Here is a 27,370-nt window from a genome sequence, read left to right as displayed (position 1 = left end):
AATCATTCTGATAGTTCTTTGAATTTCGTCTGTTACTGTAGTTCTGTAGTTCTGTTTTCTTTCTCATTAATTTTTTATCTGAATGGTTTTTCCTTTTTTTTTTTTGAAACAGTCTCATTCTATTGCCCCAGCTAGACTGCAGTGGCATCATCGTAGCTCCCTGCAATCTGAAACTCCTGGGCTCAATTGATCCTTCTGCCTCAGCCTCCTGAGTAGCTGGGACTATAGGCGTAAGGCACCACGACTGGCTAATTTTTCTATTTTTTGTAGAGATGCGGTCTCGCTCTTGCTTAGGCTGCTCTCGAACTCCTGAGCTCAAGTGATCCTCCCGCCTCGGCCTTCCAGAGTGCTAGGATTACAGGCGAGAGCCACCATACCCCACTGTTTTCCCATATTTTTATTCCCCATTTTTTATTGTGGTAAAATGTACATAGCATAAAATTTCCAATCTTAACCATTTGTAAGTGTACAATTCAGTGGTTATTAAGTGCATTCATATTGTTATGCAACCATCCATCTCCAGAACTCTTTTCATCTTGCAAAACAAACTCTGTACCCATTAAACAATAACTCCCCATTCCTCCCTCTCCCCAGCCTGTGGCAACCACCACTCTACTTTCTGTCTCTATGATTTTTACTATTCTAAGTACCTGATATAAGTGGAATCCACAGACTCTGTGTTTTTGTAACTGGCTTATTTCACTGTCATCAAGGTTAATCTATGTTGTAGAAATTTTTTTAATTTTCACTAATTCCAAACTGTTTGTTTCTTTTGTTTACTGTGCCTTGGTGTCATATCCAAGAAATCACCAAATCCGATGTCATTAAGATTTTGCCTTATGTTTTCTTTTGAGTTTTAGGTCTTACATTTAGATCTTGGATGCATTTTGAAATGACTTTTTGTGCATGGTGCTAGGTAAGGGTCCAACTTCATTCTTTTCCCTGTGGATGTCCAGTTTTCTCAGCACCGTTTGTTGAAAAGACTGTTAGTTACCCATTGAATGGTCTTGACACCCTTGTCAAAAATCATTTAACTGTAAGTCAGGGTTTATTTCTAGACTTTGGATTCTATTCTCTTAGTCTAAATGTCTATCTTTATGTAAGTACTGCACTGTTTTGATTATGGTCACTTTGTAGTACATTTTGAAATCTAGATGTTGAGTCCTCAGCTTTGTTCTTTGTCAGGATTGTTTTTGCTATTCAGGGTCCCTTGAGATTCCACGTGAATTTTAGGATGGATTTTTCTATTTCTGTAAGAAACATCATGGGGATTTTGATAGGAATTGCATGAAATATGTAGATCATTTGGGTAGCATTGACCTCTTAATAAGGTTAAAAGTATTCTAATTCATGTACATGGAATATCTTTCCATTTATTTATATCTTTAATTACTTTCAGAAATGTTTTATAGTTTTCATTGTACGAGAATGAAAGAATTTTACTTCAGTTAATTCTTAAGTATTTTATTCTTTTTGCTGTTTTTTAAGTTAAAAATTGTTTTCTTAATTTATTTTTTGTATTCTTCATTGTTAATAGAATGTATTGAAATGCAACTGATTTTTGTGTGTTGACTTTGTATCCTACTACTTTGTTGAATTTATTAGTTCTAATGGGTTTTTGTGTAATCTTTAGGGTTTTCTACGTATAAGATCATATCATCTGCAAACAGAGGTAATTTTACTTCTTTCTTTTCAGTTTGGATGTTTTTTCCTTTTCCTTGCCTAATTGCTCTAGCTAGGACCTTCAGTACTGTTTTAAATAGAAATGGCAAAAGTGGGCATCCTGCCTTGTTCCTGATCTCAGAGAAAAAGCTTTCAGTCTTTCACCATTGAGTATGATGTTTGCTGTGGGTTTTTCATATGTGGATTTTATCATGTCGAGGTAGTTTTTGTCTACCTTTTTGAGTGTTTTTATCACGAAAGGGTGGTGAATGCTTTTTCTGCTTGAATTGAGATAATCATGTGGTTCTGTTAATGTGACATATTGCATTGATTGATCAATTTTTTTACATTGAATGATCCTTGCATTCCAGGAATACATCCCACTTGGACATGGTGTATAATCTTTTAATATGCTACTGAATTCAGTTTGCTAGTATTTTGTTGAAGACTTTGTGTGTGTATTTGCAATTACTCTAATAGAAGTAAATGTTTGGGGGCATAGGCATGGTATGTCTTCTAAGATTCTATTTTGTTCTAGTAGGATCTCTAATTTGTACCAGTTGCTTCATTCTTTCCTTCATCTCCAGAGGATGCTATCTTTGTCCAGATCTCACCCTTCTACCCAGCAATTCTGCCTTCCCAGGATTGGCACCTTTGATCCTCTGTGCCATGAAGCCCCTTCCTTTCAATTCCCAAAAAGCCAGTGCTCTGATCAACCAGGTCTCAAGCATGTTCTGAGTTTATCTTTATCTATACTCTCTTTTGGTGGATGTTGAGGATTTTTACATCAATATTGATATAATATAGTGATCTGTAGTTTTCTGATAGTGTCTTTGTCTGATTTTGGTATCAGGGTAATGCTGGCCTCATAGAATTAGTTACTTCCCCTTCAATTACCCCCCCCTTCAGTTTTTTGGAAAAGTTTGGGAAAAATTGGTGTTCGTTATTCAAATGTTTGTAGAACTTACTAGTGAAGCCATCCAGTCCAGGGCTCTTCTTTGCTGGGAGGTTTTTGATTACTGATTCAATATCCTTACTAGTTTTAAGTCTACTCAGATTTTCTATTTATTTGTGACTTAGTTTTGGTAGGTTTTATGTTTCTAGGTATTTGTCCATTTCATCTAGGTTATCCCATTTGTTGGTGTACAATTGCTCATAGTACTCTCTTATGATTTTTAATTCTGTAGAATCAGTAGTAATGGCCTCACTTTCATTTGTGATTTTAGTAATTTGAGGCTTCTCTCTTTTTTTCTTAGTCCATCTACTTAAAGGTTTGTCAATTTTGTTGATCTTTTCAAAGAACCAACTTTTAGTTTGTGGTTTTTCTATATTATTTTTCTATTCTCTATTTCATTTATCCCTGTTCAACTCTTTAGTATTTCCTTCCTTCTGCTAGTATTGGGTTATTTTGTTCTTCTTTTTCTAATTCCTTAAGTTATAAAGTTAGGTTGTTGATTTCAAATCTTTCTTGTTTTTGAATGTATCTGTAGATGTAAAATTTCTCCTTACCACTGCTTTCACTGTATCCTGCAAGTTTGATATGTATTTTCATTTTCATTCATTTCTAAATATTTTCTAATTTCCCCTGTTATTTCTTCTTAGATCCATTGGTTGTTTCAGAGTGTATTGTTTAATTTCCACAAATTTGTGAATTTTCCAGTTTTCCTTTTGTTCTTATTTCCAACTTCACCCTGTTGTGGTTAGAGAAGATACTTTGTATGATATCTGTTTTTTAATCTGTGAGACGTAATTTGTGGCCTACATATGGTCTATTCTGGAAAATGCCCCATGTGCATTTCAGAGGAATGTATATTCTGTTGTTGTTATGTAGCGTGTTCTACATATGTCTATTAAATCTAGTTAATTTATTATATTGTTCAAGTCCTCTATTTCTTTACTTATCTTCTGTCTAGTTTTATCCATTTTTGAGTATGGGGTATTAAGGCTCTAGCTGTTAATGTAGATCTTTCTATTTCTCCCTTTGATTCTGTCCATTTTTGCTTCATATATTTGATGGTCTATTACTAGGTATATAAATGTTTATAATTATATTTTCTTGCCGTATTGAACAGTTTATTAATATTAATATATAATGTCCTTCTTTGCCTCTCATAACTTTTTTTTGATTTAAAGTCTATATTGCCTGATATTATTATAGTATAGCCACCCCTGCTCTCTTTTGATTATTATTTGTATGGAATATCCTTTTCCATTCTTTCACTTTCAGCCTATTTATGGCCTTAGAACTAAAGTGAGTCTCTCATAGAATGCATATAGTTGGATCATGGTTTTTTAAAATATATTCTGCCTATGTTGGTTGATTGGACAGTTTAATCCACTTACATTTAAAGTAATTGCTGGTAAGGAGAGACTTTTGTGATTTTCCTGTTTCTTTTCTATATATCTCAAAGCTTTTTCCCCTCATTTCCTGCACTACTGTCAATAGACTCCAGAGTTCCCAAATACTTACATCAGATAGATTCTGCCAGTGCAATATTGTTGTCTAGGTGGGGAGACAGATTTCTGGAGCTTCCTACTCTGTCACCTTCCCAGAATCTTCTCATTTAATTAATTTTTACTTTAATAAAGTTTATTTTACTTTTTTTTTGCTGGGGTTTGTTTTATGTTCTCTTTTATCATATCTAGTTGAAATACACTTATTTTCTATCTTGTTTATTACTGAATATGTTTATAGCTAGTAGGAACTTTTTTTGACACATGTATACCTTAGGCAAATCCCAAAGACTTTGTTTTTTTTAACATGTATTTTTAAATTTTTTATTTTTAATTATTATGGGTACATAATAATTGTAAAAGACTTTGAAATACAGTATTATCATTATTTTCTAACCATCCTATTTTGATTCAAGGGTAGTGTGATTGAGGTTTTTATTCATACTTTTGTTAATTCCTAGTTTTCATACATTTGGTTAGGAAATGAAATCTGTGCTCTTTCTGTTTTTTGAAATTTACGGATATTTCCTGTCTGATGATTTTTATGCATGTTTCATTAGCATTTAAACAGAAGGTATGCTCTCTATTTTCTTAGCACAAAATTTATTACAGGGTTTTTGTCTCTTTTCCTTTGCATTTCACTTCTGATAATATTTTGTGTCATTCACTCTTGTGTTTCATGGTGCAGAAAGCTTCATGTCAGTTTTATCCTAACTGATTATATATGCCCTTAATCATTAAAGAGTTACTACTTTTTCTTATTTAATGCTGTTTAATATTAAATTTTACTTGTCCAATATTGTTACTAATAATATTGTTTGCATATTTTGTAATATTTTATACAAATATATAACAATAATATTACTAATGTTAATATATTAAAATGTTGATAATATTGATGTCATTAATATTAATGTTTTATCATTTGTACTTATTTTCAGATTTGATTGATTATTAGATGTAGTTTGATCAGTTCATTAGTATACAATAACTTTTTTGAGAAAGTTAGTAATGGTTTGATATTTTGAACCAGTCTAAAAACTTTTTATAGGATTTGAAATGTATTCCACTTATACTTCCAGTCAGTTTTCTTACCATTGATTACTTTTACATTTTTAAAAGCAAACTTAGAACTTTATTTATAATTTTACCAACTTCATAAATTAAAAAGTAGTAATTGACTCCTTTCACTGAAATATGAGGAGCTCATAATATGTTTCCTCCCAACTCTTAGTTTTTCTTAATAAGCTCTGGGAATCTTATCCAGGTCTAATAAACTGTATTGCACCTGTCCTAAGACTTGTATTTTTTGTTTGTTACCACCTCTGAAATTGAGATGTTTTAAACAGTGGCATATTAAAATAGCTGCAGCCTCATGGTAGTAGTGATGAAGTTGTCTTGCCTATGTGAGCAAGTATTTGGCATGACTGGATAAATACAATTTCTTGACATTTTAGTGAACAAAGCACTTAAGGACCATTTGAGGAAAGAATATGAGTCCTGGTTGTTTTCTGAAAATATTCCATTGGTACCTCCTGGTAAGATCAAAAACATGTCAGTCTCAACTTTTACAGAATGGGTATTATTAATAGCTTGGAAGAAAATCCTCTAGACAGCAGAGACTCTCTCTTAAGAAATTATGTATCATCATCATTTCTCTCAGTGGTGCAGAGAACTGTTCTGTGTGGAAAATCTCGACATCTACAGCTTTGCGTCAAAAGTGATTCAAAAGATTCTGGCTCAAAATGGGAAGTTGTTTTAGGAATTGCTTAATTAATTTATTTTGCTTATTGTTTTCCTTTCTAGTAAGGAATAAATAAGTCTTAAAAACTCTTTAAACAAATATAAAATAAAAATTCTAAGATATAAAAAGGTATTGTATTTAATTGACGGTGTACTTTCTTAGTAGGATGTAAAATAATGGTGTCTCTTAGAATTGATGCTGTCAGATTTGGTGAAATTTGAAATTTTTTAAAAAATTTTTTATTGTATACTTTTTCTTTCAATTATTAATAGTTTGCCTTTTAGTTTGTAATCCCAGTTAATGAAACTAATTAAAATTAATTTGTTCATGACCTAAGTTCCTCATTCATAACTTTTTAATGCTAATTTATCTTTCAGTTGGAGGCTGTCTTAAAGCAGATTTTTCCTTTTTGAAAGAGTTTTGGCTGATATACTTCCTGAGGTTTGGTATTTTTTAAATATATTTTATATATTTTTAGCAAATAATAAATTTACTCATTCTAAATTTTTTATAATCATCTTACTGCTCAAAGAGGTTCTGCATTTTTTATTACTTTCTATAGCCATTTAATATAAATAACAGCTTGCATGGAAATATTTCTTGAGTTATACTTTTTTCCCATCAGAAGTCTATCTTTTTTGTGTGTCATTTAGTGTCACCAAGAAGTCAAAGGTTTCCATGCTGTATTAAAAATGTGTATATATATGTGTGTGTGTATATATTTTTTTTTTCTTTGTAGATAAGCTTATTTAATAAGCCTGAGTACAAGAATGCCTTTTGTATAGGTGTTTTGTTTAAAGTTTCTGTATACACATTTTTATACAAAATTTAGCTTTCCAATTGGCCTTAATATCTGCCACAAAATAGCTTAGGTAGAAACTCTCTTAACCTAGACACTGTTTGAATGCCATCTTTGAACTTAATGCTAAAGGACTAGAAGCTACTTCAAGGAGGTAGAAGAGAAGCAGGAACCATAGAAAATTGCAATGTGGGTGTGTGTTTTTCCTCTACATTGCTTGAAACTCCTGCTGTGAAGGCCAATTCCACAGAGATAGAGGTAATACCATCTCCTGCTAATGAGGAGGGGGTTATCACTTGAATTTTAGTTTGTTCCCTTGTTTTAGATTAAGTCCCCTGCTTTGGTGAGAAGTCAGGTTAAGTAAAGTGCCTTGAAAACAGCACACAAGTTTTCTTTAAAGCTGTGAAATTGGCTATTAGAATTTTTTATATACTCATAAATACTATATACTATTTTATGTTTTTATATTTATTATTTAATATACTATATAAAATATTTTTAATATTTTAGATTTAATATTTTATACATTTTATATGTAAACTTTTATATACAAATATATGTGTGTGTACATGTGTATGTGTATATAGAGAGAGGAATATATATATATATTCCACCCTGCCAAGATTTCACAAGTTTGTGTATTGGACAGGACTCACCAGACTCCGCAGAGCATACTTACATTAGACTTTTATTTAAAGGCAAAGGATATAGTGCAGCAAGAAAAAGAGAGTGTAGACATTGGGGATTCAAGAGACATTTATACATAAGCCTCCAAGGTCCTTATTTGCACACACACAGCCCACACTGTCTTCATTGTCTCCAGTTTGCACCAAGATCTTATAAGGAATCTTGACTTTGGGAGAGCTCAAAGTAAAATTTCCCAGCAGGGTTTTTATGCCTCTCTGGCCATGTAATCAGCCAGGCTTACTTAATACGTTAGGCCAGTGGAAAACTGTCATTAAAGAAACTGACTCTGTTGATCTATAAAGTAGATTCAGATTTTAGACAACACATCCTAAATCTGATTCCTGGTTTTTGGCCAGGAGTCAAAACTGGACATCTTTATGTCCCTGTGATAAAGATAGCACTTTTCCAATCTAGCTAAACTATATTCTCCATATACCCTTACCACACCTCCTTCCTCCAATCAGGAAGCTAGGCAGGTCAGAAGGAAAAAATAAAGGCAGGACAAAGCCATGTTGTCTGTCTTTGGCCTCTCAGCCACAGCTGATCCTTATATGGGCAATAGACTATAGGTGTGTTAATTATTTTTCCTACTGCAAGGTTTCCCCATGTTGAGGACGGTGAATAGGCACACATTTCTCAAAGCTCAAGCTATAACCCTAAGGCTACTCTCTAGTTTCAATCTTGATGAAATTTCCTTCTATGAATTCACTACTTTTTCTTCATTTTGCTTTATTTCAGGGAGGGGTAGTGTTTATGAAGAATTAATACTAGTGCCACCATCTTTCATGGACATCTAGACAACTTCTTAGAGGTAGTAGAAGTAAGAAATTTCCAGAAGAAGCTGTGCCCAAACTGTGAGTATCCAAAAGCCATTGATCATGGTGATGGCGGAGCCAATATGAGATACTTACTGAAATCACTAGAGCCTGAAGAGAAAAGTAACATGATAATTGTAGCTTCCAAAAGACTGCAGAGGTATCATCACTCATCATCTCTCCTTGTTGCCTCCTCTTACCCATCCCCCACATCATTGATGATACACAGTATCTTATATTAATAATGAACTGTGTACATGACTGTTCTCTACTACTCTTAGCCTCTGTACAGGGAAATGTCTTTTCGTCAGTTCTGTATTTCTAGTTTCTAGCAAAGTACATAGAAAATAATATAAATATAATAAGTGTTTGAATCATCATATAACGTGTCTAAACTATAGTTAGTATCTTGGATTAAGAACTGGATTGACCAGATGGTCGTAGCACATATCAAGGCTTTCAACTATTCCCGAAAGTCCTGCCAAATTTGGGCATATTCTTGCCTCTGCCTACCCTGTTCTAATTTGGCTCTCTAAAGACAGTTCATGACAAGAAGCAAGACCAAGATAGAAAAAGGGCTAAAGGAGACAACACGAATGATGGGGAAGACAAGAGGAAGACTTTATTCTTTCTGTAACATTTTCAGGAAGGAAAGTGAGGCTTTCTTACAGCAGGGACTGGCAATCTTCCAGAAATGGTTTGCTGAGGTGTTCCCTACCTCCCTCCCTCCTTTAAGGATCTCCTTTTGCATTGTAGATATCCTTGGAAAGGGTGGCACCTTTAGCCTATCAGTTACACCTAATCAGGTGTAGCCATCTGAGAGCCAGAATGGATCATTGGTAGAGGGGCCTGGGAAACGAAAAAGCACCAGGACAGGAAAAGAACAGTTTGCCCAGGGTCAATCTTAGCTATTTACAATCACCCCACTTCTTCACCTGGCTCCTTTGGCACATGTATAAACCCACAGATTAGGGGAAGTAGAACCATTCTTTTGCTTTCTAGAAGGAAAGTACTGATATTTCAGGTCTCTGCAGTCTGCCCAGGGGCTGCCCAGTTTGTCCAAACTTCAGCATATCAGAGAGGTGATGCACATGTAGTCACCAAATTAGGAAGTTGTGTGGAAAAACAAAAATAAGGCCTTATTAGAGCAACTCTTTAAATGTTCAGGATGCTCACAGTCCTTGTCAACCTGAATGTCCTTGGAAGCTCCAGTCTCGCTATAAGGAGATGATGAGGGGTGCTGTAGCAAGGGAAGGATCTCTACACTGAATTAATATTCTTCTCAGAGCCCTGGAGACCTCTGGTAAAAAGTTGTTCTTAAAGATTCATGGAAGGGAATTGTGATAACCAGCAACTTTTCTAACGCTGTGTCCTTCTCAGAATATTCCAGATTTCCCCAATCCTACTTAGATGCTTGTCTTTCCAAATACTATAATTCCATAATCTTTCTCAAAAACTGTGAAACTATATATGTTAGTCTGTTTTGCACTGCTGTAAAGGAATGCCTGAGGCTGGGTATTTTATAAAGAAAAGAGGTTTTATTTGGTTCACGGTTCTGCAGGCTGTGCAGAAAGCATGGTGCCAGCATCTGCGTTTGGTGAGGCCTTCAGCGAGCTTCCCAGTCAAAGCAGAAGGCGAAGGGGGAGCATGTGTGTCACCTGGTGGGAGAAGGAGCAAGAGCGGGAGGAGCAGGTGCTAGACTCTTCTAAACAACCAGCTCTCATGTGAAGTAATAAAGTGAGAACTCATTGTCTCAGGGAGAGCACCAAGCCATTCCTGAGGGATCAGCCCTCATGACCCAAACACCTCCCACCAGGCCCAACGTTCAACACTGGGGATCAAATTTTAGCATGAGATTTGGAGGGGCTAAACTTCCAAACCATAACACTATATTTTCTTTTGTCCTGTCTTTTTATTTTTTTTTTATTTGGTAGGGAATGTTTGGAAGGAAATGCTTTTGTATTATAGAAAAGCAATACCCAGATTTCAAACTACCACCAGAAAACAGAAATTTAGGTTAACCAGTTCTCTTATCCTCCCATTTTCTGAAATATTCTTTGTAATTTTTCCAGATTATAGGATTTGAGTACATTTACCAATAGCATCTTCCTCTGAATGTGTTCTAGTTCCTTTGCTAAGCCATGGCTTGTTTTACAGCCCTCCAAATGATGATCCATGACTTCTCAGCCGAATCATTAGAAGAAGGAAAGTTCAGATGCATTGCTAATTATTATCCCAGTACCAGAGAAATCAGAGGACAGCTTGAAAAAGTAATCTAAGGTTATGAAAAAGTGTTATGTTTCTTTGGTTGCAGGAGCTCACCTTACTAATATTATTCTATAAGTAATTTTTTTATTATTTCTAATTCATTTCCTTGGGAGATGAAGCTCCCTCATTATACTTCCTGAAATTGAGACTTTCTGGACCCCTTCAATTCTATAAAGGCTGAAAGAGGTGAGGAAGCTGCAGATGAACAGTTTGAAGGTAGCAGAGATTGGTTTAATGAGGTTTAAGGAAAGAAGCCATCTCCATACCATGAAAGTACAACGTGAAGGATCAAATGTTGAAGTAGAAGCTGCAGCAAGTTACCGACAAGATCTAGCTAAGATAATTGATGAAGGTGTCAACACTAAACAACCGATTTTCAATGCAGAAGAAACAGCCTTCTATTGGAAGAAGATGCCACCTTGGACTCCTACAGCTAGAGAGGAGAAGTCAATGCCTGGCTTCAAAGATTCAGAGGACAGGCTGACTCTCTTGTTAGGGGTTAATACAGTTGGTGACTTTAAGTTGAAGCTGATTCTCATTTACCGTTCTGAAAATTCTAGGGCCCTTAAGAATTATGCTAAATCTACTCCATCTGTGCTCTGTAAATAGAACAAAACCTGTGTCAGCACATCTGTTTACAGTGTTATTTACTGAATATTTTAAGCCCACTGTTGAAACTTACTGCCCAGAAGAAAAGATTCCTTTCAAAATATTACTGTTCATTGACAATGCACCTATTCACCCAAGAGCTCCGATAGAAATGTACAAGGACATTAATGTTGTTTTCATACCTGCTAATACAACATCCATTCTGCAACCTGTGAATCAATGAGTAATTTTGACTTTCAAGTCCTACTATTTAAGAAATACATTTCATAATGCTATGGCTGCCATAGATAGTGATTCCTCTGATGGATCTGGGCAAAGTAAATTAAAAACTTTCTGGAAAGGATTCCTCATTCTAGATACCATTAAGAACACTTGTGATTCATGGGAAGAGGTTAAAATATGTACATTAACAGGAGTTTGGAAGAAGGTAATTCCAACCCTCATTGGATGACTTTAAGGGGTTCAAGACCAGTGGAGGAAGTAACTGCAGTTGTGGTAGAAATAGCAAGAAACCAGAATTCGAAGTGGAGCCTGAAGATGTAACTGAATTGCTGTAATCTCATGGTAAAACTTTAATAGATGAATACTTGCAAAGATGAGAAAAGAAAATGATTTCTTGAGATGAAATGTCGTGGTGAAGATACTGTGAACATTGTTGAAATGACAATAGAGGATTTAGAATATTATATAAATTTAGTTGATAGAGCAGCAACAGAGTGTGAGAGGATTGGCTCCAATTCTGAAAGAAGTTCTACTGTGAGTAAAATGCTATCAAACAGCATTGCACACTACAGAGAAATCTTTTGTGAAAGGAAGAGTCAACTGAGGCAGCAAACTTCATTGTTGTCTTACTTTAAGAAATTGCCCCAGCCACCCTAACCTCCCACAACCACCACCCTGATCAGTCAGTAGCCATCAATATCAAGGCAAGACCCTCCACCAGCAAGAAAATTATGACTTGCTGAAAGCTCAGGCTCAGATGAATGTTAGCATTTTTTACCAGTAAGTTTGTGTTTTTTGTAGAGGTGGGCTCTTGTTATGTTGCCCAGGCTGGTCTTGAACTCCTGAGCTCAAGTGATTTTCCCGCCTCAGCCTCCCAGAGTGCTGGGATTATAGCCATGAGCCACCATGCCTGGCCTAATAAAGTATTTTTAAATTAAGATATGTACTTTTTTGGGATATAATGCGAGTGTACACTTAATAGACTACAATATAGTGTATAAGTAACTTTTATATGCACTAGGAAATCAAAAAATTTGTGTGACTCACTTTGTGGAATATTTACTTTATTGTGGTAGTCTGGAGCTAAACCTGGAATATCTCCAAGGTATGCCTGTGCTATTCAGGGGGTCAAAATTGATGGGTCAAGATTTTCTTTGTCAGAATTCCATGGCAACCTGCTAGAACTCTGGAAGTATCACCACTGGCTGCAGTGCCAGATTCCAGTGAGGATTTCCTGACCCCTGATCTATGTCTGAATAGACACTAAAGATAACAGAAATAGGGCCAGAAGTGGTTATGATAACAAAGCTGGGCTTGGTACTTTCTCTAGCCTGTGTGGCCAATATTGCTGGACTCCTATGTTATCAAGCTTCATAAAAGAAACTCATACAAAGCAGAGGTGTTTTAATTATTTTCAGGCTGAAATTTGAAAAAGTGTTAAGAAGCTATCTGTTCCATGTTCTATCTGTTCAGATGTTTCCAGAAAATGTTTGTACTGTGATTTTTAATTTTAACAATCAGAGTTTTCACTTACTAGCTAATACAAAAATAAGGAAAGGAGATATACTTTATAGAATTTTGTATACCAAATAATGTCCTTTGTATAAGAAAAGGAATATAATACCAATTTTCAGTACCAATAGTTAGCACTGGATCCCCTCCAGTTGGAGAAACAAATAATTCTTTTAAATGTCTTTATAACTTAAGGCTTCAATAACAACTCATAAATAGGTGAAAGTTTGCTATTTATTTAATCTTGGAAGAACACTGGAAGAAAAAGGCAGGGAATGTAGGCAGTGTAGAAGAACAGAGCTGGCCACATGTGGCTTTAGCAGCTGCAGGGAAAACTGGCTGAGGCTAAGGTTACATATTTCTGTTCAGTAAGGGTATCCATGGTGATAACTCTCATGATGACGGTAATCATCCTGGTAACCATCCTGGTATCCTTGGTGGTAACTATGGTAACCGTAGCCTGCATACTCATCTTCCGGGCAGCGCATCCCCAGTGACTGCTGAATGGCCATTTCTTGTCTCCGAAGTTGCATTGAATCAATTAAATCGTACACAATCACCATGGACCACATTGGGGAAGGATACCAGGACTTGACATTTCCGTCTTTTCCGACTAGAAGCATGGAGAAGTACTCTGGGCTCACTTGAAAATAGTTACGTATGTCTTTCACCAGATGGGCTGGTATGTCTTCTCGCTCAACAACAGAGCTCCCTAGAATAACATTAGAATAGTTGTTGTTAGTGGATTAAAGTGTCAGAGTTCGTGAAAACTGATCAAAGTCAGAGGAAATCACTGTGAGAATAGAGAGGACCCATGATCCTGTTTTCTTTAGCTCAAAATCCCATTAAAGAAGTTTGCTGGGGTTTTTTCTACTGGAAACTAAGTGTCCCTGCTGTTCTACAACATTATTCGTATCAACCTTTGGGGCACATGATATGTCTTTTGTAGGAATGTTATAACAGATAAAGCCAGTCTCTTAATTTAATCCTGGCAAGACCAAATTCTCTAAAATTTGTCACTAACAAAGATTATATAGTTAATACTTTAAAGTTTATTTCCAGTTAGCTTAGTTACGTCTTTGTAATTATAGTTTTCCTTTTGACACTTATCTTTGTAACAAAAAGCTTGTTTGTCAAAAGTGAAAAATACCAATTACATTAAGATCTGGATAAATGTATTTGAACTATTGTGATTAGTGAAAAGAAGAAAGGGGGAGGAGAAAAGGAGCTGATACTTTCTGGGGATCTGCTCTATCCAGCACTCTGCCAGTTATTTTACACACATTATCTCATTTAAAGAGACTGATCTTTGAAGGAAGGACTGGGTTTGCTCTCTGCTCAGTCAATAGTCATTTTCTTTTAGCTTCTCTAAGCCTTTTAGCATGTGTCCTTATCTGTTGAAAGGTAATCCATGAGATATGACCTATCTGCCTCATAAAACTATTGTGAGAACTAAATGAGGTAACATAGAAGAAAGTCCTTTGTAAACCATAAAGCCCTATACAGACAAAAAAGCATTATTTTAGTTAAGAAAATGGATATTTTTCTGTTACTTTGAATGATTTTATATTAAAAACAATTAGTCCTTGCACTACATCCCCCCTTCCTACACCTACACACACACACACACACACACACACACACACACACACACACACATACACACATGAGGTGGGGGGAGGATTCAGTGAACTGTATTCATCTTAAAGGTACACCCACTGCTTGCATACAGCTTCACATAATTTAACTGAACTAAACACTAGCTTATACTGTTTGAAGATAACAACACATTACCATTAATAGGAAACAATTCTAACACTCCTCCGACTTCATCTCCGAGGCCTAAAAGCTTCAGAATGGTTATATGGCGCAGACCTGAGAGAAAAAAAAATAAGAAAACCATAGAATTAGAGGAAAGAATTCTAGGTCATCGTTTACTTCAAAGGCCTAATATCTGACAGTTAAAAATCTTTTAAATTAAAAAAAAATATAGAACATAACCTGATTAAGTAGAATAATCTATTTTTAAAATTTTCCATAAGAAAGTAAATACTTTTAAAACCTTGAAAAAGACAGATTGCAGATTTTAGTAGTAACAACAAAGTCAAATTTTTCAGATAAATGGAAATAGAATAATTTTGCTCTTACGCTGTGATTCTCACTCTACTAAATAACAGAAAACAACAACAACAACAAAAGCCCTTAGAACCTTAAAATATCTGAGATAATCTAAGCTGATTCATGCTCTGAAAAAAGTCAAGCCTGAATAAATAACAGCTGTTATGGGTAACGTGACTTTCAGAGAAAATACTGCAGACCCCATCCACTGTGATGGTTAAAGAAATAGTTTTGCTTCCTCACACAAAAATTTGTTGGCTTGAAGGGCAGGTTCTTATCACTTATTTAGAGGATTCAGAGGGGAAACACTTCAGTTTGCCTTCACATCCTCGGCTAAAGTTTCAGGAGAGGGGGGAAGGTCACGCCTTGGTAGCTTGTTGGAATTCTTTTGAAGATGAAGAACACATGAAGGGATTCAGGAGCAGGAAGAGGAGGCCAAAGGGCCTATCAAGTCATCATGTCAAGATTTCATGGTTTTAGATAGAATCCCAGCCTAGTCATTATAATATCTTGGAACAAATAATAAAATTATTGATGCTGTTGATTGTTTAGGGGAGAAACTGAATACTGCCATGGGAGGGTTCTTTTAAGGAGAAGCTAAAATCAAGGCAAAATGCTATTCCAAAAAAATTTTTGTCACCTTTACTGTTTTCCCAGAGAAGTGAAGCACGCTGTTCTAAATATTGGTGAGTCATGTTTTCAAAAGGGAGGATCATGAATTTATTCCTGGAAAACATGACTTGTTCACATTTTTTGTATATTACAAAAGGCCTTTCTTTCACTAATGGGACATAGGCTCTGTGTGTAGAGATTAAACATAAAGCAACACATGATAGCTGCTGCAAAGGTATCTTTAGAAAATTAACAAACCACGATTTTATTTATATTCTTATTGTGAAGGATCCTTAACATCTCTAGGAACTTCTGTCTTAACTAGCACTATTGGTGGCTATATATAATTTAAGATAATTTAAAATATGCTTAATTTGATGTTGGCACAATCAAATCTATGTTGACATAAAGTCTTAAATTATTAACCTTGATAATAAGAGTATAAATAAAAATTCATGAATTTTCCATTGTTCTTGCCATTATGAGCTTGTTTTCTGCCTTCTTTTTAGTTATTTCATTTCTTTACTTAAAATTTACATGTACTGGGTCATAACAAGGACCCAGGCTCTATTAGTGCCTTATAAAACTTACATGCCCCCCTTTTTAAAAAAATCAAATACAATTTCATAACTAATATATTATTCTTCCTAATAGACATATCAAAATAATGCTGAATCATATATGTTCTAATTATAAATATTTTAATCTGTAGCCCTTAACTGCTACTTCTCCCCACCTTAATCCAGTGAATCTCTCAAAATTTTCCCTCTGCAGAGGCATATCTCATGTAAGATTTCAGTTGTGACTTCTACTTTTGAAATTTGAAAGTGTCATCATCTCCATTGTGCTTAGTAATAAATTCTATGTACTATTTAATTTGTTGTCTATCTATCCATATTCAAAATGATATTAGCTCTTTCAAGCCACTAGAATAATAATGTTTGGTAAATAAAGTATATGTTAGTTTTCAAAATACTGAGAAATTCACTACAAAAAAAATAGAAAGTAAACTCTGTTTCTCCTTGACATGCTTGTCTTAAAAATAAGGTTCTATTTAACAGATCTTGCTGTCTTCCTAGTTCTCAGTTATGGATCAAAATCTTTTTTAAGGGAAGGACAATGTGGTATAATTTGCTTCAATTAATACATTAATTCCCAAAGCCATTCCTATTTTATAAAAGGTATTTAATCTATGGAGAAGTACCCAATCATGGTACCTAAGTAGATACCCAATCATGGTACCTAAGTAGATACACAAGTATTACCTAAGTAAATGATGATACCTAAACTAAGTGTTATGATCTTGAGACAAAATTTTAAAAAATGAACTGGAAAAATAATAAAGATCATTAAAAGTAAAGCAGCAGATATTATCAAACACTTGAGTGAAGAACCAGAGAGAGTAGAATATTGGGGGAATAAAAAGGATCCACAGTTTTCTAAAGCTCCAGTATGAAAGCAACTTTATACTCAGCATAATAGAGTATGTGTCTGGGAACCTATGGGGAGTATTCGGATGATCTAAGCTTCTATGTTCTATTTTAGAATTGACCAGGAGGAGAGTGGCATGGGAAAGCAGTAATGAGGTGGCTTCCCACTCACCAAAATTGCATGCCTGACCACTGAGGGCAGAGAGCTGCTGTGAATAGGCCCAGTCTTCGTCATTAGGAGCAGAGATCACCAGCAACCGCCTCCTCCATCGGAACCTGGAAAAGAAGCAGAAGGCCGCCATTACTGCTTCAAACAATAGGGGCCAGTGTAAGAAGGCAGAGTAACTTTGGCTGTCCGTTTTTTCTGTGCCCAGAATAAAAAACACTGACCCTTATTGTCCCATAGCTCCTCAAAGCCATTAAACTGCATTACCACATTCTTGCACCATTTCAGTTGTGTCTTCACCGTCTTTCTACTTAGGCATTTGCATAGTGTGTCAGGCATGAGTCTGTGGTCACCAGACCTGACAAGGTCACTTGGGGAGAGGCAAAGCTCTCAGATGTAACAAAAGCCTGCTAAAATTGTATGTTAAACTGTGGCAACAGAAATAGGGAACTCAGACGAGAACTAAAGAGAACTGGGCCCAGTAAAGTTCTTGCTATGGTTTGGAGGGGGTTAAGAAATGAATATATGCACAGGAAGTGAGTAGAAAAAGAGGACTGAATTTTAAGTAGGTAACAATGACAAGAAGAAAGAACATGGGAGAATGGCTCAAAGGGTCAAAGAAAAACAAAAGCTTTCTAGAAAAACAAAACCCTTTGTCCTTCCTCAGTAGCCAGTGGTTCTTCCAGAGGCAAATGCAAGTTCTAAAATTTACCCTATTATTAATAAGAACCAACAATAAGTGGAATGGTGCTAAACCTAGAACCACAGGACTTTACAATATATAGTAAACTTGGTTTCTGCTCTTACAGTTCCAACGCAGTAGGGTAGTAGAAAGAAAGACCTTTTGTCTTGTAGCTGGGAAACGTGAGCTCCAGTTTCATCAGTGCTATTTTTTGGGTGTCTTTGAGCATGTAACTCAATTAACCAAAGTTGTAGTTTTTCTTTAGAACCAAAAACAGCAGTATCTTCTTCAAAGGAGTGTTACAAGAATTAAACCTTAAAACCTATCGATGTGAGTTATCCATGTGATGACATGGATATGGAAGATTGTGTCTTAATCTGCAGGCTTCCAGACATAGGACTTTGTCCATTAACAGACCTTAGGGACAGTATCTGTCACAGTGATACATGATAACTTATTTATCCTGATATGTGTGTATCACTTTATGGCTCTCTTTCACCTGCACAGTACTATTCCTCATTAGAGCTCAGTGAAAGCACAGCTTACTTTCCCCATTGTACAGATAACAAAATGAGGCTTAGAGAAGTGAATAACTTGCTCAACTAGTAAATCTAAGAGATGGCACCAAAATACAGACTTCTCTGACTCCTAATCTAGTGGTTTCCCTAAGCTACGACCCTCAGAAATGCTGACACTTGGACGGTGCTGTCAGTGTCCTGAAGAGGGTATGAATGAGAAAGGGTGTGCATCCAAACAGCAACTGTCTGGAGTTGTTGTCTCAGGTTCCATCTTCACTGGTGTTTTGTTTTCTGCCTTCAGAGCAGGCAACCACAGGGTGTGAGCATGCTCACTGAGCTGGCAGCCAGTTGATTTTATTCATAGCTTCTCTCCCTGTGCCCCTTTGAGCCTCAAGAGTGAACATGAGAGTTTTCAACCCTCAAGAAAATGGCCTCTTGGGGGAATAGTGGTTTGGGTGAATGAGAGAAAATGATAGTCTGATGAAATACAACCTCTGAATGGATGCCTGTCGCGGGGCTCGCCAAGAATTGCTTGCTGTGACATTACATTCACTTCCTCTGCTTGTTTTTCTTTAAAGGGAAAGAAAAACTAAAATCTCCACTGAGGATAGAGGGATGAATGTGTTTGGCACAGAGGAGAGAGAGGAGTGTCTGAGACTGTCCGAGGTTTCTTGGGAAAGGGAACAGTGACTGCTGTTGGGTCCCAAACACGTTCTCCTGTACTTCCCCGGCTTCCTTAGGAGGCGTGCCAGACCCGCACTGGCCCCCCAGCCCAGGCCAGCCCTCCTGGCCTCATGCGGAGCTGTCGGGTGTCCTGGAGGGAGTTATTTTGGGTGAGGTGTATTTTGGCTTGTTTACCTGTGTGTACCACTGAATGCAGTCGTGATTGGAGAAGGATGGGATCTGAGACTCCCTGTCCCAGACACAAGTGAAAGAAGGTCATTTCCCCTAAGTAATAATTCATCTTCCCACAGACCTTCACATTAAGAGACAAGGCCTCAGCTCACCACACTGAAGGAAATAACTTCCAAAGGATGTAACAAGAGTTGTGAATCTGACCCAGATCCTTATTTTGGACAAATTGCTTTTCTGTCATTTTAGTTTCTCAGTAAATAAAAACCCTACAAGCTATGCATGTGTTTGCTTCTCTTAACTGGCATTCCCAAATTAGTATGCATTTGCCCACTCTTCGGGGCTTGTCTCAGGGAAAGGTAATTATACCCTGAACCAAATGAGTGTCACTGAAGACCAGACTGGCTTCAGGGTCTGGTCAGCTAAAACCAGGCTGTACAGACCCACCAACAACTCAGAAAATTTGAAGGAAAATTCCCAATTGAATACTGGTTTATTCATAGAACTGCTTTTGGGTTTGTTTGTTTGTTTGTTTGTTTTTTCTCCATTTCTCTTTGCTTGGGTTTCAATTCTGGAGTGTTTACTAAAACTTTTTCTCTCATCTCTCCCCTGATGTCAGTTCTATAATAGGACCTGAATAACTGATGCTAATAGTATTAACAGCTAGCATTTGTTGATTACTTACTTTCTTCTAGGTCCTGGACCATCACTACGTTTAATATTAAATTTACCCTTCACAACAACCTTAAAAATAGATACACTGCATATTCCCATTTTGCAAATGAGAAAACTTAAGCCCAGAGTGGTTAAGTAATTAGCCCAAAATCACACAGTTACTAAGTGGAGAAATCTGGAATCAAACTCATGGCTGTCTTGCTCATGTCTTTAAATAATATACTATTCCACTTTACTTCTTAAAATCATTGATAATTATCAGCAGAATGATTTCATGAGTTGTGAACACAAGTCAGGCACAGCAATGGGACATCCAAACTGTCATCATATAACACTTTGAATGCTCTTGAAATAGTAATGAAAGCCCTTAAACTCTTGTATTCGATGAAAAATGCATTACCTATCTTAGGATTCTATCTAGTTCAAAAGATTTTAGATGCAAAAAACTTGTACATTTCTTAAGCATCAAAGAAATGACAAATTTAAAGCAGTGATCATCCATGTAAGTATCACAAGCCTTCGTGAGGGAACAAACTTGAGATAATACCAGCTTTCCTTTTTAAATTTTGAAACCCATGACATAGTGACTGTAAAAAAATTCTTCCTGGGGATGGTGAAAAGAATTCAGATGTCTATAACTGCAGGTCTCACAACTAGCCCAAATCTCTGGTTTTAAGTAACATCAATGAACTGGATGATAACTATCTGCTTTATAGGCTGGGCAACTTGAGTTTACTGGGATGGATCAGTAGTTATGCATCTTTTAGTTCTTGAATATTTAAAATTAACAAGAAAAAGTTTCCAAAGAATTAAAATCATAGTAATAATATATATAATAAATGTTCTGTTTTTTTATATACATAATTTATGTTATTGTGAAACTTAAGATAATTTGGCCTAATAAAATGACAACTTGGAAACTCCAAATTAGAATGTGAAATTGAGTAATTGGTTTAGGCATGTGGTTTAAGTTAGAATCTAAGTGTATGCGGTTTTTGGAACATCTAAGAGAACATTAGATTCACTGTATTTGTAAGATTGACTTATTAAACTTACAGATCATTTAAGTACTTATAAAGGTTTTGTTTATGTCAAATAATTGAAAGAAATATATTAAATGTATAATGGCTATGTGAAATGATGAAGTTGTTTAATTACTGGGTTTGTAAGCAAGATCTAACATTATTCAAAGCTCTCTTAAAAGTGATGGCCAAAATTTGCTAGGTTATAAATAGAAAAATAAAAGTGATAAGCCTAAATTAAAAGTTTACGAGAGAACTGAGGGCTTGAATTTATAATTTGAATATATTTAACACTAATTATTAAAATCTAAAGTAAACTTCTAAAGAATCTTTTCCACCTTAAAAAGAAAACAGAAAAACAACCTCAAGAGCAGCAAAAAAGCTGCTTGAAAACAAAGAGCCATCTGCCCAGTGAAGTTCAGAGCTCTTTCCCAGTGGAGAGCTGAGTTGAGTTTTAAGTCCTTACAAAGGCATGGACCTTCCATTTCCATTTTGATACTAGCACTACACTGAGAATTTGGATAAAAGGAGAGTCCTGGGTTCCTTTCAGCTCTGAAGTCCTGTGGTTTTAGGAGTATCTTCCTTTGCTTCAAACTCTCGGTCTCTAGGTCCAGAACTAAAAATAATTCACATTATATTTTCCAAAGGAACATAAGAAGGTAGACTTTGGGAGTCAAATTGTCCTCAGGCACTGACTCCTAGAACTGACTGTAGCTGAGTGATAAGAGAAAGTTACTTAATCTCCATTTGCCTCAGTTGTCTCTTCTGCAGCATGACAATAGTCACAATTTTTAGATTATGGGATCATTGTAAGGATTAAACTAGGGAATGAGGGTGACGTGCTTGCTGTAGAGATGAGCACATAAAAAGTGATCACAGCAACTCTAGGATGGAAGTTATCATTGCTATCATTATTTTCATTTTATGGGTGAGAGATTTTTAAGGCACCTTAATTGAGAAGCATAGAGTCAACATAGCTAGTAAGCTGAAGACCCCAAACTGGCATGAATGAGAAGTCCTATGCTCTTTATATATCATGATGTTATATCCTAGAAGACTCAAGCTTCCTGAATCTATAGGAATTCAGATTATCCACTTACTAATCATACTAATATAATTCTTGATCCTCTGACTCGCATATGGAGAATGTGCTCTTAGAGACATGAGTAAAGATTCTGCCTCAGTGATACACATTTAAGGCTGATCCTCCATTTCTGGAGCCCTCGGCCACCCGGTACAGTTGGGGTGGTGTTTAAACTGAGGCCTCTGGGAATTTGTCGTGTATGGATTTCTGCAGCTTTGCACCTCCTAGGGCCCCAAAGTGCCTGTAGAATTTTCTTCCAACATGGGGGGAGGGATGGAGAAGGCAGGAACGTGAATTGATTTATTTTTTTACACTCTTCTCTGGGTATGCTTCTTCTGCCTGGCACTAGGGTTGCTGTAGGGTGGCTTGCGACAAACGACACTCCCCAGACAACTGGGAAGCTGGATTCAAGAGGCTTCCTCCTTTTGAGGTCTTAGTGGGGATTTTTTTGTTTTCTGCAGAGGTGGAAAGAAGCAGAAAATCCAGAACAGTGTGCCAAATCCTGTTTGGAACTAGAAGGGGCCTAATAAATAAATATGTAAAATCAAAATGCTACATACGGAGCTCTCCAAATTCAACGACTGAATAAATTAACCTTCTTGGAAGGTCAGAAGTCTATTTCCTATACCAAAAAAGGAGCAGAAAAGAGACAAAAGACTTATCCAAAGCAACCAAATAAGCATTTACACTTGGAGCTGAACCCAGCAAGCCTTGCGACCAGAGCCAGTTCCAACAGGACAAGTCTAAGCCCAGTGCCCAGAGTGCTGTGAGACAGACAAGACCTCTCTCCAGGGAGGGTTACTCTCTGTAAACACATACACGGCTCTGTGTTTCTTTGGCACTTTGATTAGCTCACTCAGAACAAATTTGTGTCTGCCTCTTTAGGAACTCCAAAGGTAATGTACCTGGATAGGAAGTTCTCCAGGGACTGCTTCTTGTCCTCCTTGCAAACAATGCCCTCTTTCTTCTGCTTTTCCATGTCTTTGATTCGGGACTGGAAAGTATCGATCAGATCGAACACAGACTTCATTGCTATAGGCACCTCGTAGTATTGCTGTTTAAGAAAGAAGAGAATGCACATAATGTATAACTGTATTTCTTCCCTCTGTTCAGAAGATAGAGAATCTGAGAGAATCCAGGAGATCTCTGGAGAAATCTTTGAAGTCAGAGCCTGGGCGGGGCTCATTGATTTATAAATTATCTCCTGCAATATTACCCTAGGCTGATGTTTTAAGGTTCAGAATCTATGAAACAATTGCCATTTTTACATGGAATTCTTCTTAACTGCACTGTTTTTATTGGAAAGGGCCCATGCCTTCCTCACCATACAAGTCATATGTTCATTTCCCTACCCTTGGGACTAAGCTGTTTCCTATTCACTACACACCAGGAGAGGAAGTGAGAAACACTACCTAACACAGGAAACAAATGGAAGACATGTTACAGTATGTGACCTGAGCAATAAGGGTTGTTTTCCACCAAGGCCTGTTCTGTAGTCCCAGGGATTTTTTTTTTTTTTAATAAGGCATAATAGGTCTTTTTTTTTTTTTTTTTTTTTTTTTTTTGAGACAGAGTCTCACTCTGTTGCCCAGGCTAGAGTGCTGTGGCGTCAGCCTAGCTCACAGCAACCTCAAACTCCTGGGCTCAAGCAATCCTACTGCCTCAGCCTCCCAAGTAGCTGGGACGACAGGCACGTGCCACCATGCCCGGCTAATTTTTTCTCTATATATTTTTAGTTGTCCATATAATTTCTTTCTATTTTTAGTAGAGACGGGGTCTCGCTCTTGCTCAGGCTGATCTCAAACTCCTGAGCTCAAACAATCTGCCCGCCTCGGCCTCCCAGAGTGCTAGGATTACAGGCCTGAGCCACCGCGCCCGGCCCCAGGGATTGTTTTGATGAGTAAGCATCTTTTAAAATTAACTCACGTTTGCTTACATATTCTCAGAAACAAGTTGGGATTCAATTTAAAGACAATGAAATTCCTGAATCATAGCTATCTGGACTTAAGAAAGCAGCCTGAGATGGATGTAGGTGCTGGCTGAGTATAACCAGCCTAAGCTGGAGAGCAGTCTGGAGCTCTGCCCACAGTGGGAATTCAGATATCACAGCTGGCAGGGAGCTTAGAGATAATCTAGCACCACCGCTCCTGTTAAAAATGTGCAGAATGACTTAATGAAGTGATCTCCGCCCAGATCCAGCCTGTATGAGAATGACGTCCAACACTAACTGGGTGAACTTGGGCTAGTTGCTTAACCATTCTGGGCCTCTATTTTTGACTCTGAAATGAAAATAATACTAGGATTTATCTTAGGAGTTGGAGATAAGGATTGCAAAGGGTTGAGCAGAGTGCCTGGCATAAGGAAGGCACTCAATAAGGTAGCTAATTTTGTTATTATTAATATATGACTACATGGCACAGTTTTTCGTGGTTCAGAACCTTTGTGCCTAAGTACAGGAAGAAAGTAGGTGTAAAACCCTACAGTCTTGTCCATGTTTGATCAGGAGGTAAACTTCCAGACCCTTCCAAAATAGGCCTATGTTAAATATGGGTTTTTTTCTGAAGGCAGAGACTGCTCTTCACCGTTTATCCCCAGGACCTGGCACATTATAGCTATTTAACGAGTGTCTTATGAACGCACATTGACGTTAGACAAAAATTCATTCTGAGTCAAGTAGCTATGCAATGGGAGGTCACTCCAACTCAGTCTTTTCCAGAGAACACATTTCTGGGTGCAAATTCATAGGACAACATGGAATATTTGGGCCATCTCAAAACCTCAAAACCATTTATTAAATAACTTATGCCTATTCATACTTCTAATGGACTCATTGACCAAAAACAATCAGATTTGCTATTCACAGGAGTGGCACTACATCATCCAAAACAAGAACCTGTACCTTGACTCTCAGATCCACATCTGTCAGCACCATGAAGAAGTCATTGTAGGTCATCCCATACTCTTTCCTCAGCTCGCTGATGAGATGCTGGTCTACCAAGTCTTCATCATCCACCACTCGCATGGGTTTCTCGTTATCTTGAGGCAAATAAAATGTGAATAAATATGGGTGTGGCAAGACAGGTATCATTGGGATGTGAATGAGTGGAAGCTCTGGACCTCCATCCTCATCTAATCACACCAGCCTTCATTAGTTTGGTATGTTCGACTCACATCAGGTTTAAACAAAAGTTCAGAGTAAATTAATAAATGTAGAAACAAACCAATGAATAAATGAGTTTTGAAAACCACTTTTCTGAGGATGACCAAGACCTTGCCTCTGCCCACCCTGTTCATGGTGAATCAGAAGGAGCAAAGTGAGAGTGGAGGCTGCTGTGTCATCCCTGGAGGAAGACCAACTGCCACCTCACCCAGAGAATGAGTCTCCACCCTAACTCACCAGGGAACCAGGCCCAGACGTTTTTGTTGTTTCATTTCCATTAAACATAATTCTGGGTCTGAAACCTGTGTCTGTTCTTCCTTCTAGTATAGAATTAACTTTGGAACTCAGTAAACATGTCATATCTATAGAGAAAAATAGAAAGTCTATGTTCAAGACTAGTTACACGCTCATCTGGGTCCAAAAGAAGTCAAACTAGTCATAAGACAAATTTTGTAAGTGAATATAATTTCAAGCAAATGTGACTGTTTATGAAAGTTTTTAATCATCATGTATTTTTAAATCATCAAACCCTCAAAATAAATCCTTATGATTCAGTATGGTTCCTGAAGGTATTAGCGGGTTAATGGGAAGCATGAAAATCAAGATAACTATGGCTTTATGTGGCAACTCGTATGTCTGAAAATTTTGTTTCCAAGGACAGGACAGCTCTATTTACTTCCTCCCTCCCAAACAGGTTACAGTGTTTCTTTCAACACTACCTAATTTTTTATCTGCAAAATAATCTCCTACATTAAAAACAAAACAAATGTGAATAAGTTAAAGTTAGCAAATATGTGATAATAGGAATATTAGCACAGAGAGTCTATCAGTTACCACCACCATCGCTACGCAATGAATAATACTATACTACAATATACTACAGTAGAAATCACCACAATTTTGCAGATAAGAGGTTACGACTTGAGTAACCATTGTGCTTGATAAAAAGGTGACAATTACACTTTTAACTATTACTTTGGTCTATTTGATTAGGATTGTTGAAGGTATATAAATAAGGGGTTTGACTTCTCCAAAGCAAATGAAAATGAGAGGGGAAAGAACCTGTTTTCCTTCCCAAAGTCATGACAGTGCTTCATGGAGGTGGCTCAAAGGCAAGGAGCTGAGAGCCTACATGACAACCAAGCATTGTCTGCAAAATGAAAAATGATATTCCTCATACATTAAACTATTTTTTCAAATGTACATTTTTCATTGTCATTACCAAATATAAATTAATTTAAAAGAATTATTAGATTCATGTATTTTTCTAGTATATCTTATTGAGTATAAAAAGCAAGTTGCAGAATAAAATGTACAGTGTGACTTTATTTTTGGTTAAAAGGAAATAAAGCAAAAGAAAATTTATCCATCCATACGGGAACACACCTAAGAAAAGGTCCATAGGAAAAAGTGAGGTAGAAACTTTTGCCATTTACTCTGCATGTCTATATTACTCAAATTTTAACAAAAAATATATTATTCTTTGTTAATAGTCATAATAATAATAAAGAAAATCATTAAAACTGATTTTTAAATATGTCCTTAACAATTAATGTTCTGATTCCAAGAATTTACAAACCAGATTTTATCATGCACTTAGTAATTACAATTGTTGGTTTCCAACATACATTTATTTTTGTTTTTGTTCAATGAAATATTTATAATATTACTGGTGTCCTGAGTTGGTTCTGTGCTGGGTGCTAGATTCAGAGATCAATAACTTGGACAGAGTTCAACTTCCAAATTAGAACAAAAATTAGACCATTAGCAACAACCTAACAAATAAAGTCACAAAAACCATTGAATGGCTGAGATAGAAGGAAGTTGGAGTTTACAGTAGATTTGAAAAATGGCACCAATTCTCCACCCCTCCTTTGCCTAGTAACTGTAGCTCTCTCTTATGGTGAATGAGCAATTCTATATCTTGATTCTGAGCTCACCTATAGGACTTGCTTTGGTCAATGGAATATTAGTGCACGTGACACAAGCAGAGGCTAGAAATGGGCCTATATGTTTGAGATTGTTCTTGCCTCTGCCATGGCCATGAGAACATGTCTACACTAGCCTGCTAGAGCTTCAGTCAAGCCAACTTACCCTGTTCTCATCCAAGTCAAGGCTATCCCAGATCGGCTGACAGCCTGTTGACCCCTAACATGTGTGCAAGCCCAGCCAAGATCAGCAGAACCTCCTACCCAACTACAGATGCATGAGCAAACCTAACCAGGCCAGATCAGCTGAACCCTGCAGACTTGTCACTAAACGAATGTTTACTGTTATAT

At 36.7% G+C, this 27,370-nt stretch overlaps 2 protein-coding genes across 9 annotated transcripts in view; one reads left to right on the top strand and one right to left on the bottom strand.

Moving 5' to 3' along the window:
* SLC35A5 (solute carrier family 35 member A5) overlaps positions 1-17,371 on the top strand; it is a 39,315-nt gene extending 21,944 nt beyond the window's left edge. For 2 of the 7 annotated variants that reach the window (XM_045540297.1, XM_045540298.1), the window contains 4 exons: positions 1,634-1,672; positions 6,238-6,301; positions 8,085-8,200; positions 17,048-17,371. In XM_045540297.1, the coding sequence (XP_045396253.1) occupies position 1,634 (1 nt within the window). In that variant the 3' untranslated portion in view covers positions 1,635-1,672; positions 6,238-6,301; positions 8,085-8,200; positions 17,048-17,371. Of the gene's footprint in view, positions 1-860; positions 901-1,633; positions 1,673-5,573; positions 5,655-6,237; positions 6,303-8,084; positions 8,201-17,047 lie in introns of those variants that run through there. The other 5 variants (XM_045540302.1, XM_045540295.1, XM_045540300.1 and 2 more) reach the window with 4 other exon arrangements.
* CCDC80 (coiled-coil domain containing 80) overlaps positions 12,989-27,370 on the bottom strand; it is a 33,773-nt gene continuing 19,391 nt past the window's right edge. For both annotated transcript variants that reach the window (XM_045540294.1, XM_045540293.1), the window contains 5 exons: positions 24,831-24,967; positions 22,837-22,985; positions 17,105-17,208; positions 14,567-14,647; positions 12,989-13,484 (listed from right to left, as the gene is read on the bottom strand). In XM_045540294.1, the coding sequence (XP_045396250.1) occupies positions 13,138-13,484; positions 14,567-14,647; positions 17,105-17,208; positions 22,837-22,985; positions 24,831-24,967 (818 nt within the window). In that variant the 3' untranslated portion in view covers positions 12,989-13,137. The remainder of the gene's footprint in view (positions 13,485-14,566; positions 14,648-17,104; positions 17,209-22,836; positions 22,986-24,830; positions 24,968-27,370) is intronic.

This window comes from Lemur catta, chromosome 1 (assembly GCF_020740605.2).
Source record: "Lemur catta isolate mLemCat1 chromosome 1, mLemCat1.pri, whole genome shotgun sequence".
In the NCBI taxonomy this organism is placed as follows: Eukaryota; Metazoa; Chordata; class Mammalia; order Primates; family Lemuridae; genus Lemur; species Lemur catta.
The sequence above is the reverse complement of the archived record's forward strand: the minus strand, read 5'-3'. Positions and strand labels throughout refer to the sequence as shown.